We start from the raw sequence: 15,798 nt of genomic DNA on the forward strand, positions 1-15,798 counted from the left end.
TGCAACCTTGGAGAAGCTGCTGCCAGTCTGTGAAGACAATATTGAGCTGGATGGACCGATGGCTTAATTTGGTAGAAGGCAGCTTCTTATGATTCAAGTCTTTCCCTTTGAAATATGTGTTGCATTGTTTAGAAATGGCTTACGATACTTACAGTACATAGTCCTATTCATGCTTACTCATGAGAAGTCCTACTGAATGGCATCCAAACCCTTGGTAGAACAGTTGTTGGAAGCTTGCAAAAGCAGAGTTGCTTTCCTGCAAGGATTCCTTCTGTTTGCACAATCGGTCACATGAGCATAGCTTTCTTCTGTTGATGAAAGGAGCTTCTGCACTGGTACACCAGAGGGTGGGATATGCTGAATGGATGTGTCTCTAGAATTGTATCTCTAGAATTGCTGCTCTAGGACACCACTGACATTAGTTAAGTATACTTTTCTCTCTTGATTCTTCATTTTCTCACTACACATGGTATCTTCCTATGTCTTTTTTTAAAACATGGCAGTGAAATTCACTGTTTATAATTGGTTCAGTATATAACGTTGACAGTGTTTATAAAGCTGCTCTATATGCACGATTTTCCACAATGTCATAAGAATCACTGTCACAGTTCTGCATAATTAAATCCCATTGATTATAATGGAACTTGTGTATGTAACTCTGCTTTGAATTGTGGTCTTTTTGCTTTTATGCTGATATATACTAGCATTTAATTAACAACAAAAACAAAATGTTGAAACAGTGTGCCGTCTAATTCTAAGTCCTCTTGGGTTCAGTGGAGCTTATTCTAAACTTGATGCAAAGTGCATAGAATTGCAGCATGATTTCACCTTTCATTTACTAGGGCTTTGACATGAGAAACTGGTGGGAGTGCAACTTAACAGGCTTCCTTTTACTGCAATGTATTAAAGCATCTAGTCTTCTGTCAACAAATGATGGAGAATTTAAAAATGGAAAGTGGGTGCAACTCCTGTATCTTTACAAGATACATGACAGGCATACATTCAACAGCTAGACCCTTTCCCTATCTATCATGCAGACAGTAATGAAAAAGTATGCACCGGTTGAATTTGTGCCTATTAAGTCTTTTCCAAGGCAAAGGCAATTTCTTCTGTTGAAGCCTAATACTGTATCAGGGGGATGGGGCCAGCTTCATGACAGAGCGTCTGCCTTACATGCAGAACGTCCCCAGTTCAATCTCTGGCATCTTCAGGTAGGGCTAGAAAAGACTAATGCCTGAAACCCTGGAGAGTTGCTGCCAGTCAGTGTGTAGACAATAATGAGCTAGACCAACCAATGGTCTAACTTGGCATAAGGCACTTTCCTGTGTTCCTATCTGTACGCTCAAAGCCTATCCCAATAAATGCTTCGTGGCCCTCTCAAATTCATCAAAACTAGAGCTACCTTTTTCTTTTCAACCCCCCTTTGCCGTTCTAACGGCAAAAGAGGAAAAAGTGAGTGAAACAACTTTTGGGCAGGGACGGGAGGTGGATTATTTCAAAGCCCAGGGAAAAGAAACTTCAACTTCCTTTTTACAATGATTCCTATGCACCCCTTTCACTAACGCCCCGCATATGGCGGGCTGTTATCGGAACCGGAAGCGACCCTTGCTTTTGTGAAGACTTCCCTCTAGGGCCACTTGCTGCGCTCATTGAGATGGACGGGGGGTGGGAGCGAAGCGGAGCGTCACAGAACGAAGTGGTAGCCACGGTGATTGGCTGCGGCGGGTCACGGAGCGGAGCGCTATTTAATTGGCCGGGTCGCGGTCATGTGGCGCGGAGGCTGCTAGTAGTGGTGGGAGACAAATAAACATGGAGGCCATCTTTCACGAGAGGGTAAGCGAGCTTCATGGTCCTTGCTACCGCTCAGCCGAAGGTCTCCCCAGAGCAAATGTAATCTTAAAAGGGGTGAAGGGAGAGGCTGCCCCGGGGAAGGGGACCCGCTGGTGCACGAATTGCCTGTCTGTGAAGCGGGGGAGGCTTAAAAAGAAGGGTGGGAAGCCTATAGCTTTGCTCTGTCTAGCCATGCCTCCCTCCCTCCCCTTCAGCTCCTGTGGGAGACCTACTGGGAAGCTTTCTCCTCCTCCTTCTCAACTCAAGCATATGCACTTGTGTAATTGCTTTTACGTATATATAGCGGGGAGGCAAGGAATGGGAGGCAGGAAGCGTTGGGTTGGGACAGTCTTCCGGGGTACTTAATGGGCAAGGAAGCCTAAATGGTCCTAATGACTCTAAAAGACAATCCCTTTGTCGTCTGTCAGTGACAGTGTGCCCAGGAACATGTAACAGGGACTCTGTGATCTTTGTCTTACTTTACCCCCAACCAGAGTATGCTGTTGTGAATGCAGTCTGCTGCTTGTTTTTTGTAATGCATACTTTGGGGGGGTGTTTGGAGAGACGTCTCAACTTCCGTTCTAACCATGAAAGTGAGTACAAAACGAGGAAGTGGTCGCTGAACGTGGAGGATAATAGTGTGTGATCTTGTGGAATGAGTGGGGTGTGGCCTTGAGTTACCACATGTTTCATCACAGCCCCCTGAGGGGTCCCTCATTTTAGATAATCTATTCAAGTCTGTATAAGATATCATCCCTGCTAATTTGGCAAAGAGGCACCTTTTAATGTGGTGATTCTCTTTATTTAGCAGGGGGAGAGTAACTGGCCCTATCCAACCCCAGCACAGTACCTCCAGTGACTGTTGCTGGTGTCTATCTTGTGTTTCTTTTTTTGGAAGGGTAGTATAGAAATCAAATAAATAAATAAATACTAATCATATGAAAGAAGAGAAGTAGAGGATTAATCCATACAGGATTAGCCCATCTGGGTTGGTATTGTCTACCCTGACTGGTGGTGGCTGCTCAGGATTTCTGGCACAGCAGGGAAGTAACTTGCCTAGCGAGCAAGAGGTTGCCAGTTCAAATCCCTGCTGGTATGTTCCCTAGACTGTGGGAAACACCTATATCGGGCAGCAGCAATATAGGAAGATGCTGAAAGGCATCATCTCACACTGTGTGGGAGAAGGCAATGGTAAACCCCTCCTGTATTCTTCCAAAGAAAACCACATGGCTCTGTGGTCACCAGGAGTCGAAACCGACTCAAGGGCACTACTTTACTTTACCTGGAGATACCAGAGGTTGAACCTGGGACCTTCTGAGATCAGAGCAGGTGCTTTGGCCCTTGCCTAAGCTGTATCCTCTTCCCAGATCTTAATTGCCCCTTAATAATTGACATGCACTAAATTGACTTTCCTGCCCTATCTTATGTGCCTGTTCATCTGGTGTTTATAACACAATATTTGCTGGATCTGTAAAAGCAGATGTGTGTTTTCATTCCTAGGTGCAAGCACTACATTTCTAGACACTTCTTCAGCCTTGATATATGCTGGTTATGCTTTCACTTCTCATTTGGCGTAGTGTAGTTCTGATGAGTTTCATGGATATATTCTGTTTCTTGTGTTCACTCAGATATGGCTTGTGTTTTCATCACACACACTCTTGCATCCTGTCCTTCCTTAAAACAATCTTATAACCCCTGCTAATTGGGCAAAGAGGCACTTTTTACCCTGGTGATTCTCTTTATTTAGCAGGGGTAGAGTAACTGGCCCTGTCCACCCCAATCACAGTACTCCCAGTGGCTGTTGCTGGTGTGTATCTTATGTTTCTTTTTAGAATGTGAACCCTTTGGGGACAGGGAGCCATCTTATTTGTTTGTTGTTTCTCTTTGTAAACCGCCCTGAGCCATTTTTGGAAGGGTGGTATAGAAATTGAATGAATGAATGAGAGAGATTTGTCTGACTTGTCCAAGGCCAGCCAGTGAACTTCATGGTTGTGGAGGGATTTTTAATCAAGAACTCTCCAGTTGAGTGTTCTGGGCATGATGTCACACTGCTATGGTTTGAGTAGTGTCCAAGAAGAGACCAGTCTGAATTACTCTGGATATCCATTCCTGTCTTGCAGTTCTATGAATATTCTTGTAAATGATATCCCCTCCTAGGTTTTAAGAGAGATACAGTTTAATTATAGTAAACAATGGCTCACATCCAAAGAAGGGGCATAACTTTGCATTCAGAAGGTCTTGAATTCAATCCCTAGATTCAATGCAAGAAGGGCTGGGGGGAAATCCTGTCTGAGTCCTAGAGAGTTGGTGTCAGTTGGCATAGAAAAGGTGGGCCAATGATTTAATTCAGTATAAGGTAGAGGGGTGTGTGTGTGAACATTATGTATTCAAATCCTAGGTGCCAGGGAGCCGTAGCACCTAGAAAATTTAACCTTGGTGCTTAGACTGTGATATTGGTTTAAAAATAAAATATTTGTCTAAGACATCCCATTCTTTTCTATGTTACTTGTAAAATTTGCCAGGCTTGATGTATGTTCAGAGATTTCTGGCCATAAGTGGAAAGTGCTTTTATGTGTGCACAGTTAGATTACCAGACCCCTTGCCCAACTTGGCTGTTCAGTTCATGTCTCCTAAAAAGCAGTTCAAAGGGTTTCATCAGTACTCTGGCATTATGTGCAATGCACCTGGTTGACATGAGGGAAGATATTGGCATCACCCCACTGCAGTATGGACAAAAATGTCTTGTTCTTGTGCAAGGGGATTTTTCAATCCAAGGCAGTTTCTTGTATAAACAGGCATAAATCTGTACTTGGTGCCTTAAAACATTGCTCTGAGAAGGACACCCTACGATGACTCTCTTATAAATAAAACTCTCAAAACATTAGTGTCTAGAAACTGGCTTGTTGGTCCTATCTTAATAAATTCAATACTAACAATAAATATGTATCTCTGGGTTTGGATATAAAAGTGCCTGGGAAATTTGTATGTTGTGTTGAGCTCCTTGGAGGAAGGAACGTTTAATGAACAACAAGAGATAGTAGTTTAAAACTGCTGGCTTTTGGATTTTTTTATTTTTTTTAAAAAACAATCACTTTAATGTTGTAAAACTATTTTAAAAATTCTAATGTTATGAGATGAGAGAGAGTTTCATTTGAAAGTACAGAGCTCATGTTGTCTTCCGTACAGTAAGAAAACGCAGGATATAAAAAGCCTTTTAACAGAACCAACTATGATTGCATAATGGCACCAATATAATTATACATCTTAAAGATGCATCTTCCTACACACACATTTTCCCCACACCTAAAACTTACAACATAAACACATAATGGCACAGTAGAAAACGTGACATCTTTCTTAAAACATCATTATAGTTAGCTGCAGAGTTGCTCTGCATAGATTGTGGGAGAATGTCTTGTCATGAATGATTATAAAAAGCTCAGCGATTTCATACTGAGTGAACAGTTCTAATTCTCATTCAGCCATGAAGCTCGTTGGGTTACTTTAAGTCAGTTACTTATCTCTCAGCATAACACTCCACAGGGTGGTTGTGAGAATAAAAATAACAATGTGCGCTGCTCTGAGCTCTTTAGTGGAAAAGTGGGATATAAATGTTAATAAATAAATGGTGCCTCAAAGATTCAAGCCAATAATCCTCACAATATGCACCTCTGCCACTTTCTCCCACATAAGATAAGGAATAGGAAAAATGACTCTTTAATCCACGTGGTGGGTTCTCATTATAAACCTCAGCTGCTTTCTCAATTTGCCTGTAGAAAGGGGAGAAAGCTGCTGAGGTGGAGATGGGGCAAACTCTTAACAGTTCTTCTGGGGTGGGGGATAATATAAAACTTTCCCCATGTTTGGAGTGAGCAGCAAAGGGTGCATAAGGCGGCAATGGTTCTGTTAAAGCCTCTGTTGCAGATCCTGATATAGAGGTGTTAAAGGGTTTGTTCATCCTCTGCTCTTCAGCTAAGATTGGTTCCAAACGTAGCTTACAACAATTAAGATCCTTCACAAAGATAAAATATTGTAGGATGCATGGAGTGTGTGCAGTGTTCTCCCTAATTTTTTTCATCTGTATGCAGAATGAGTTTTTTCTGGGTGGCAGTATCAAAGCAGTGTGTGCACACATGCATTCAGAGTGGGGCCTTCCTGATTCAACCTGAGCGGGATCTAAAATTAAAAACGGACATCAAAAAACATGTGAGCACATGCACACGCCTTAGAAGGAAGACTGTGTGTGCGTGTGGCGGCTTCTGGTCCTGGCAGTCCAGGTTGTACGCTCTTTCCTGCAGCAGTTGCTACCCATGGACTTGCAGGCTGGCTGATGGCCTTGCCTGTGTCTTCTCTTGTGTGGGCAGTTGTGTGCAGTGTTCCCTCTATGGTGTGCACACGTGTGCACACTCACAAGTTTTTTGATGTCTGCTCATTTAATTTTAGATCCCACTCAGAAGGTCCCATTCTGAATGCATGTGCACACATACTGTCTTGATACTGCCGGTCAGAACAAAATTCATTCTGCACACAGATGGAAAAATTTAGAGAGAACACTGGTTGTGTATCTTCAGTTCAAACTATGACCCCATTAGAAACCAGTTGCTGACCAGGGACTTGCAGATTGTTGTATTCTGTGACTATGTATAGTCACAGAATGCAAAATACATTGGTCAGCCACTAGTTTTAATGGGGTCAAAGTTTGAGTTGAATGGTCAGCAACGGTGATGATGCCTACATATCAATATAGCTGTCAGTGGGAAATTCAGCTGAACTTGAGCAAGAGTACCACCGAAAGGTCCATTTTCATATTGACTTGATTTCAGTCAAAATTCAGATACTGTGTTTGTGTGTGTGTGTGTGTGTGTGTTTGTGTGTGTATATATGTATGTATATGTGTGTGTGTGTATATATATATATATATATATATATATATATATATATATATATATATATATATAAATAAAAATAAAAATAAAAATAAAAATAAAAATATTGTGTCCGGTAGAAAAATATCTTATGTGCTGCTAACTTTAGGCAGTATGTTTCCTTGATGGGATTGTTTCCTCCTACTGCTTAGTAGGAGAAAGTACCTGGAAGCCTGTCTATTTATTTATTTATTTAATTCTATTTCTATACTGCCCTTCCAAAAATGGCTCAGGGTGGTTTACACAGAGAAATAATAAATAAATAAGATGGATGGCTCCCTGTCCCCAAAGGGATCACAATCTAAAAGAAACATAAGATAGACACCAGCAACAGTCGCTGGAGGTACTTTGCTGGGGGTGGATAGGGCCAGTTACTCTCCCCCTGTTAAATAAAGAGAATCACCATGTTAAAAGGTGCCTCTTTGCCAAGTTAGCAGGGGACTTGTTGTATTGGCTTTTAAGACAATGTTACTACAAAATTACAGTGGTATACTTAGAACATAAGAAAAGGCCTTGCTGGAGCAGGCCAAACATTCAATCAGTCCAACATCTTGCTTCACACAGTGGCCAACCAGTTGCATCTGGGAAGTCCGCAAGTTGGGGAAAGAGGGCAAAACACCTTCCCGCTGGTGTTCACTAGCACCCAGTCTTCAGGGGCATGCCACCTCTGATCCTGATAGAAATATACAGCTATCCAGCCTAGTAGCCACTGATAATCCTATCCTCCATGAATTTGTCTAATTCTCTTTTAAACCCAATAAGAACATGTGACGTGCCTCACTGAATAAGAAAAATAATATGACATGCCATTCATGCACATATTTCTTTCTAATACTTGCTTAATTCTTGCTGCCGCAAGGATGCTCGTGGGTGCAAGTCGCTTCACGAGTATTACACCCATCCTGCGTCAGCTTCATTGGCTACCAGCCCGCTTCTGGGCTAGATTCAAGGTGCTGGTATTGACCTTTAAAGCCCTTGGGGCTGGGGTACCCATCGGATCGCATTCGCCCATATGAATCTGCCAGGGCCCTCCGCTCATCATCTCAAGCCCTGCTCATGACCCCGCCACTAACAGAGATCCGGTTGGCGGGGACTAGAGTCACAACCTTTTCGGTTGTGGCCCCTCGCCTTTGGAACGCCCTCCCTGAAGAGCTTCATCATGCTCCCTCCCTCAGTGTTTTTAAAAAACATCTTAAAACACACCTTTTTAAGGAGGCTTTTTAATGCTCCATTATTATTTTGTTATATCTGGTAGGTTCTTTAGTTTTTTATAATTTTCAGTTTTAATTTGAACCTAATAATTGTAGTTTTTAATCTGACTTTTTTAAAAAAGAGTTAATTTTATTACTTTTATTGTATCTGTGTCTATCTTATTGTTGTGAGCCGTCCTGAGCAGTAGTGCACTGGAGGGGTGAGGTATAAATATTTCTAATAAATAATTGCAGCATTGCTGCTATTGTAATTTGGTTTTGCGTATTTTATCTTGGTATTTAATATGTGCATCAGTATTATGCATGGCTTAATTTGCTAGGAGTGCCAGAGTTTGCCAGTTCAAATCCCTGCTCTGGGGCGTAGCCACTATTGGGTGACCGGGTTCAAAGAATCTGGGTCATGGCCCCAATACTCTCCTCCCCTGCATCTGACATCTGATGCAGGGGGTGCTGGTTTAGCTCCCGAGTGGGGCCGTGGGGCCCCATTCGGAAATGGCCGGCACTGCATTTGCAGTGTGCCGGCTATTAAGCTTCCCTGCCTTAAAGGGAGAGCCACTTCTGGCCATGCTGCAAACACAGCGCCGGCCCCGATCTAGCTCCCAAACGGGGCTGTGAGGTGAATGCAGTGCTGGCCTGGATCTAACTCCCGAACGGGGCCATGTGGCCGTGTTCAAGAGCCAGACCACGCCTCCGCATCTGACGTCAAACGTGGGGGCAGGGCTAACCCCCTCATCAGACATAGGGGCGGGGTGAGCGAGGCCACCACCAGACACAGACCGCCCCTGGTCTGGCTCCACTAGTGTCCCCGCTGGTATGGGAAACACCAATATCGGGCAGCAGTGATATAGGAAGATACTGAAATCATCTCATACTGTGCAGGAGATGGCAATGGTAAATCCCTCCTGTATTCTACCAAAGATGACCACAGGGGTCTGTGGTTGCTTGGAGTCGACATCGATTTGACGGCACACTGAGAGCTGGTCTTGTGGTAGCAAGCATGACTTGTCCCCTTAGCTAAGCAGGGTCTGCCCTGGTTGCATATGAATGGGAGACTTGATGTGTGAGCGCTGTAAGATATTCCCCTTGGGGGATGGAGCTGCTCTGGGAAGAGCATCTAGGCTCCAAGTTCCCTCCCTGGCATCTCCAGGATGGGGCTGAGAGAGATTCCTGCCTGCAACCTTGGAGAAGCTGCTGCCAGTCAGTGAAGACAATACTGAGCTAGATAGACCAATGATCTGACTCAGTATATGGCAGTTTCCTGTGTTCCTAAGATGGAGTTAAAGAGGTGATTCAGAGAAGCACAGCTAGCAGAACCTGGGAATGGCTTTCTGCTCTGGCTTCCAGAATTTGCTGGATTTGGTGTGTGATGTGTATGTGGGGCTTCAGTTGCTGGATAATGTTAAATATTTTAATTTAAAAAGGGGATGAGGCTTGAAAGTTCTTGAAGTTCTTGGGAAGGTGGGTCTTGTCTGTCTCACTGTCAGAAGATTTTTCTGTAGCAAAAAGCAGAAGTGACACACTTGGGGAAAAAAACAGAAGTGCATATTTGGTTTCAAAAACATGGCATTTGAGCAATGAAATCAGGAGAAGACATAATGCTTATTGTGTTTTGTTTTGTTTTTGAACCTGTGTTCTTTAGCAAGAAGGCTCTCTATGTGCTCAACACTGTTTGAATAACTTACTTCAAGGGGAGTATTTTAGTCCGGTAGAGTTATCTTCTATTGCACAACAGCTGGATGAAGAAGAGCGAATGAGGATGGCAGAGGGAGGCCTTTCTAGTGAAGAATATAGAACATTTTTACAGGTAACAGCTTTTATTAAAGCTCTTCATATCGCCTGATGTTATTTGGCAACTTGTATCGCACTATTAGCACCCTCTAGTTAGAAAAGCTCAGTTTCAAAATACTTTACTGTTAGCATCAATACAAATTAATTCCTTGCTATGATAGCCTGAAGAATGGTGGAAAGGGAAGATTATTTGCCTCCACTTCTTATAACTGGTGGCTAGAAATAATGGTCAGGCAATACAGAGGGAACAGGGAGAATGAGATTTTTTATCCTTGAGTTGATAGGGCAGCATCCCATGGGAACCCAGTTTAGCCCTGGAGTGCTAGTTGCCAACCCCCAACTGTATATATTTACCCTCAAGCATACTTTTAGGAAACCCCATGATATAACATCAGGTGGTACAGAGCGCTACAGCTGTCATTCCTGAATTGTATTCCACCTGATTCCGTACCTTCAGCAAGCACATAGGGTATAGAAAGAGCCGGAGGGAGCTCTGGCATGCCTATGGAGGTCTGAACAAGTCATGGATTACTCTCCTCTGTATTCTAAAAGAATTGTCTGTTGTTCATTAGGATTTATTAAAAGGCTATGGAATCACTCTACCGATTTTGTACCCACAAAGTGTCATTTCAAAACTTCGTTTGGCATGAACAGCTTATTCATGCGAAGACCTTAGAATTCAAATTCTGAGGTTTTCCCAAAGACAGCAAGAGGTTGGTGGGAAATCCAGAAAGTCTCCTGTACCATTTCTAATGTTGAGGCTTGAGTTGTTTCATTAAATGTGTGTTTTAGAGTTGGTAATGTGTTAAGAATGGACATGCCTCAATGTCTGTCTGTTTGCTCTTAAGTCTTTTTAGGACTATGGATGGATTAATAGCACCTTTTTTGCTTTTTTTAAATTCTACATTGAACAGCAGCCTTCTGGAAACATGGATGACAGTGGCTTTTTCTCTATTCAAGTAAGCATTCTTTTGTAATCTCAATTGCTTTGGAACATTATTTGTGAAGTGTAAAACTTTAAAATGAGGTGAAATTTAGTAAGCATTGATACAATCCAGGTTCAAATTTTAGAGCTCCTGAGGAGAAATATGGGGAAAGGGGACATCTTTACACATCCTTGGATTATAAATCAGTGGAGCAAAGATATATCTTTAGATTGCAGCCCTGCAGTTGTAATCCTGCTCATAGTTTAGATGCTTAGAATTCATTGACTTTGATCGGATTTAAACAGCCTGATAGATTGTATAAAGGTTTCATTGATGTGGAAAGCCTTTTGTGCAATGTACTTCGATATTAGAGTTTTCATGTAATGGTGTTTCCAAGTGACAAAAGTTTTGATACAATGAATGCTTCCTTTATTTCACAATTAAATATCCTTTTGTGGAGCTCCCATTTTGTTCTGATGCACATGGAAAATTCCTGTTAGTTGGTGTCCAGTGAATAGACTAGCCTATGCATTTAAAGCTTTGCAGTTAATGGAAATCTGATTAATGTATCTTGTATAGTGGAGTCAGGAAGTGGCAATAGCTATGGGCTGGCCTGCACTATGTGACATACATAAAGGCGAGCCTTAAAGACCCATCTTTTTAGTCTGGTTTTTAATAATAGAGTTTTAATTTTAATCTGTTTGTAAATGGTTTTTTATTTTAATGTAAACCGCCCAGAGCCAGTTCAGGAAGGGTGGTATATAAATCAAAGAAATACCTATTTGTTTAATGTACACTGGTGTTATGTTGGTGTTCCCTGAACCAGAGACACAAGAGTGTGGATGACACATACATATGAATACAATGAGGAAATAAAATATTTTATTGCATCTTGTCTTTATTGAAAGTTGCCTTGTGGGTCTGCCACACTGACAGATGTGGCCAAGGTCCCCATACACATGTGTGTCATCCACGCTTTATGTATATTCTGCAGGAAACACTAACACTAATATAAACATGTTTTGTTGTGTACAGCTACCCTATATCCCCCCCAAAATTGATTTCAAACTAATGTATGTGATGTTGTCAAAAGATGTGCGGAAAGTACTTAGGAGTTTAGAATTTTTGCTAGGCTTCAGTATTATGTATAGTATACTTCTTGCATTTTAGAATAATTTTTTTGGTGGAAACATGATTATTGCCACCTTATGGTAAAACCTGTTCTAGTCATGTATCTACATTAATTAGGCAAGTAGCCTCTCAATTTCTCATTGTTGTACAATTCAGACATTTTGCATACAACTGATGCTTTGAAGACAAAAGAAAATGATCATTGTACAGCTGCTTACAGTACCAATTCAGGAGTTGCATGTACCCTTTGAAAACCTCTTAGTCAAATTGTGTATTTGTTGTTCACCTTTAAATGTGTTTTATATGTGGTCTGCTGAATGTAGATTCATGAAGGTTGACTTTTGAACTTTCTCACCCCAGTGGTTTCCTTTTAATGAAACTTATAATTTTTTTTTCCAGTCCCAGCTTTGTGAAAACAATATATTTGTTTTTATAGTGGCTAAAATGGTTGCATTGCTTAAATTTGTAACTGACTGGTTTGTCTCATGAAAAGTGCTGTTTTTTGACAGGTTATAAGCAATGCCTTGAAAGTTTGGGGTTTAGAACTAATCCTCTTCAACAGCCCAGAGTATCAGAGGCTCGGGATCGACCCTATGTAAGACTTTCTTTTTAGCTCCCTGCTTCCATTATACAAAACAAAATTAATGCAAGAAACAGAAACCCTGTCATTTTCCTCAGAGAGTTCCTTTTGAAAATTACTATCTCAAGTTCTGGTTTTATCCCCTCAGCGTTTTCTTTTTCATATTATTGAGGCCTTACATGTCCATTTGTCCTCTGAGCCTTCATGACATCTCAGTATCTGTGGCATCACAGAATGCTGACTTTGAATGGTACGTGGCATCATATCTGCTTTATGACATCACTGTGTGTGTCTGTATATATAAAGCATATATCAATATACAGTATTATCAAAAGAATGCTATTGGAATACACTGAACCATCAAAACTGATTAAATGATCAAATATTTGTGTTCAATTCTAGCTCTATTAATTAAAATGTTTTTAAATACAAAAGTGGTGACACTAGTGATAGCAAAAAAAAGTAAAGTACTTAAATATTTAATTCTGTGTATACTTTGTGTTTTTCTTCTTTCAGAAATGAAAGATCTTTTATTTGTAACTATAAGGAACACTGGTTTACAGTTCGAAAGCTAGGAAAACAGGTGACCTTGCCTCTTCTTGTTGTGTTAAAAAAAAATGGAATGAGAAGAATATTGCCTTTGGGACCAGATGTGATCATATATTTGAATTCCTAGTATTGTAATTGAATAACCTTGATAGCTACTTACTTGTGTCACAAATTAACCATTTAGTTTGATATCCATGTGCCTGGGGAGGGCATAATGCCACCTATGTGCTTATTCTGGCAACCCGAAAATGTGCATCCTGACAGCATTCTTGCCTTTGAGCATGATGTGTATGATGGCCTACACACAATGGAAGGAAATATTCATACGATTGATTTTTTAAAAAGAGAAGATGTGCACTCAAATGCTTGAGAGCGGCAATGCACAGCATACAAATAATTAAAAGAAATTAGATACAAAAAAGTAAAAGCTGAAGGTTACCTATAGTAAGGAAATGTCTGTGACATTTGCACAACCACATTCTACAAGGCAGTTGCAATAGCAATGGATGCTTATATCTAGGGAGAAACTGCATTTTCCTCAGATACAAATTATTTTAGCTTGAGTGCTCAGAAGATGCAGTTGTCCCACCATGGAGGTATAAGATGACTTGAGAGGGAATGTCTGGACTGCCTTCAACAAAAGGACAAAACCTGCACATTTATTATGCCAGAAACCGATGGTCTGGTCTAGAAAGGCTCCCTGAAGCTCTTCCACACATCTCTCACCTTCTCCCAATCTAGTTGTGGGACTAACTTCTCGTCTTGTCTAGACTGGGGCACGCAAGTTCTCTAAACTTCTCCCTTAATTTCAGGGGTGTACACTGGGGTGGACTTGATGGGTGGAAAAAAAGGGACATTCCAGACTGGAAGGTAGTTCTGGCAATGAAATGTCAAATTAACTGCTGCTGTTTCCTCTCGATTTGGTTGTAACTGTCCAAAGCCTGCAACTTTAAAGAGAAACCTAAAAGCAAACATTATTGATAGTGATTGCTAATTTGTGGCCCATGGCAAGTTTAATTTTGCTTTTAACAGTATAAATCACTAAATCATATATAATGTTCTGTGCATTGTTAGCTACTTTATAAATAATAATAATAAATAAATCTCCTTGCAATCCTCTGAGACAGAAAATGTAAATAAGATGTGTAGTCACCAGGGCTACAACTTCATGGGACAGTGCAGTCATCATGCACTCCCTCTTCCACTCATGTTTCAAGATTAGAAACCACAGTTTGCCATTTTTTCCTGAGTGGTTTGCTTGATTTGAGTAACCCCCCCCCCAACACACACACCTTTTGTTTTCCACAAAATGGGATCAAAGTTTCTGATCTTGAGATGTGAGGGCAGGAGGGAACGTGTGCACCTGAGACTCATTCTCAAATGCCACACCATGATTTGTCATTGACTGCCCCAGCAAATCTCCTCAAAGGTGAAACCTCAGTAATACTAAATTGTAGTCGGCATAATAGGGCCCTGATCTAAAGAAGTGATCGGTTTTTTAAGCAGTTTCCCTTTGGCAGTAGGAAGTTCTGCATCACAAATGCGGAACATGCAGAGTTATTTCCCATGTACACATAACACTTTCCCTGATCTCCATCTGACATGAAGTACTAAAGATCCTGCCACCATTTGCCACTGGAGGTGGTTAAAGAGATCAGTGGCTTTAATCAATTGATTAGCCACTGGTGGGCCACTGTGTGAAAAAGGGTGTTGGATTAAATAGGCCTTGGGCCTGATCCAGCAGGGCTGTTCTTATGTTCTTATGTGTTCTTAGGTTCACTGGCAAACAAGTGATCATATCTTATCTCCTTGGGACAAGTGGTAGTCCTTCTGTTCCAGACATTTGAGTGTTAGACAGTAAGCGGTGTTCAATTTGTACTTGAAAGGGATTTGTACTTGAAATGGGGGCATACCTCACATTGCAGTAGCTTAGACAGCAGCTAGGTGTGTTGCCATGTACAAAAAATGGTCTATTGACTAAATCATATGTTAACTACCTTTATTTGAAATCTGTTTTTAAAATTACAGTGGTTCAACTTGAACTCTCTCTTGACGGGTCCAGAACTAATATCTGATACTTATCTTGCACTTTTCCTGGCCCAGTTACAACAGGAAGGTAATGCTAACTTTCAAATATTGAACCTCCTACTTGAAAGCAAGAGAGTAAAATTCAAAGGCCAACCATTACGTTCATGCAAGAAGCCTATCTCCCTCATGTGTATACACAAAAATGAAAACACTGTAAAGTTAGTCTTGTGCACTCTTGCCTGGGAATAAGTCCCATTCATAGAGCAAGACCTACTTCTGAGTAAACATGAATCTGATTGTACAGCAGGTATACTCCCCATAATGACTGAATTGCACAATCCTGGTGAATGGCAGTTTATAATACATGTACAGGGTTTTTCTCTTCCACATTATTCTGCATCCCATCCTCTCATTTCTTTGTCATATTTATTGATAAGTTATATTCTCATACTCTGGATATACGCTTTGTTTTCCTCAGGCTATTCTATATTTGTTGTAAAGGGTGACCTACCAGATTGTGAGGCTGATCAGCTACTGCAAATGATTAGAGTACAGCAGATGCAGCGGCCAAAATTGATTGGGGAAGAGACGCTGCAATCAAAAGATCAGAGGTAAGGTAAATAAAAACTTCTCTTCTAATAATAATTGAGAATTGATTGTGAGTAACTTTAAATTCTGAACGTCAACAAAGAGGTAGAAACCTTTTTTGTGTGTAGAGAATAATGAGAGGCAATTTGACTATTGCTTTACAATATACTAAATAGAATAAATGGAGATACTTCTTAACTTCCTTACTCCTGACCACCACTCCCACGTCTGCTTCCCAGTTC

General features: G+C 41.1%; 1 protein-coding gene across 10 annotated transcripts in view; it reads left to right on the forward strand.

The window, feature by feature from the left end:
- ATXN3 (ataxin 3) overlaps nucleotides 1-15,798 on the forward strand; it is a 35,806-nt gene that overhangs the window by 2,904 nt on the left and 17,104 nt on the right. Inside the window, exons 1-7 of one of the 10 annotated variants that reach the window (XM_053253025.1) lie at nucleotides 1,665-1,833; nucleotides 9,606-9,770; nucleotides 10,669-10,713; nucleotides 12,321-12,406; nucleotides 12,908-12,974; nucleotides 14,969-15,056; nucleotides 15,447-15,584. In XM_053253025.1, coding sequence (XP_053109000.1) covers nucleotides 1,810-1,833; nucleotides 9,606-9,770; nucleotides 10,669-10,713; nucleotides 12,321-12,406; nucleotides 12,908-12,974; nucleotides 14,969-15,056; nucleotides 15,447-15,583 — 612 coding nt within the window. In that variant the 5' untranslated portion in view covers nucleotides 1,665-1,809 and the 3' untranslated portion in view covers nucleotide 15,584. Of the gene's footprint in view, nucleotides 1-1,664; nucleotides 1,834-9,605; nucleotides 9,771-10,602; nucleotides 10,714-12,320; nucleotides 12,407-12,907; nucleotides 12,975-14,968; nucleotides 15,057-15,446; nucleotides 15,585-15,798 lie in introns of those variants that run through there. The other 9 variants (XM_053252984.1, XM_053252965.1, XM_053252955.1 and 6 more) reach the window with 9 other exon arrangements.

The sequence above is a fragment of the Hemicordylus capensis genome, chromosome 1 (genome assembly GCF_027244095.1).
Source record: "Hemicordylus capensis ecotype Gifberg chromosome 1, rHemCap1.1.pri, whole genome shotgun sequence".
Classification (NCBI taxonomy): Eukaryota; Metazoa; Chordata; class Lepidosauria; order Squamata; family Cordylidae; genus Hemicordylus; species Hemicordylus capensis.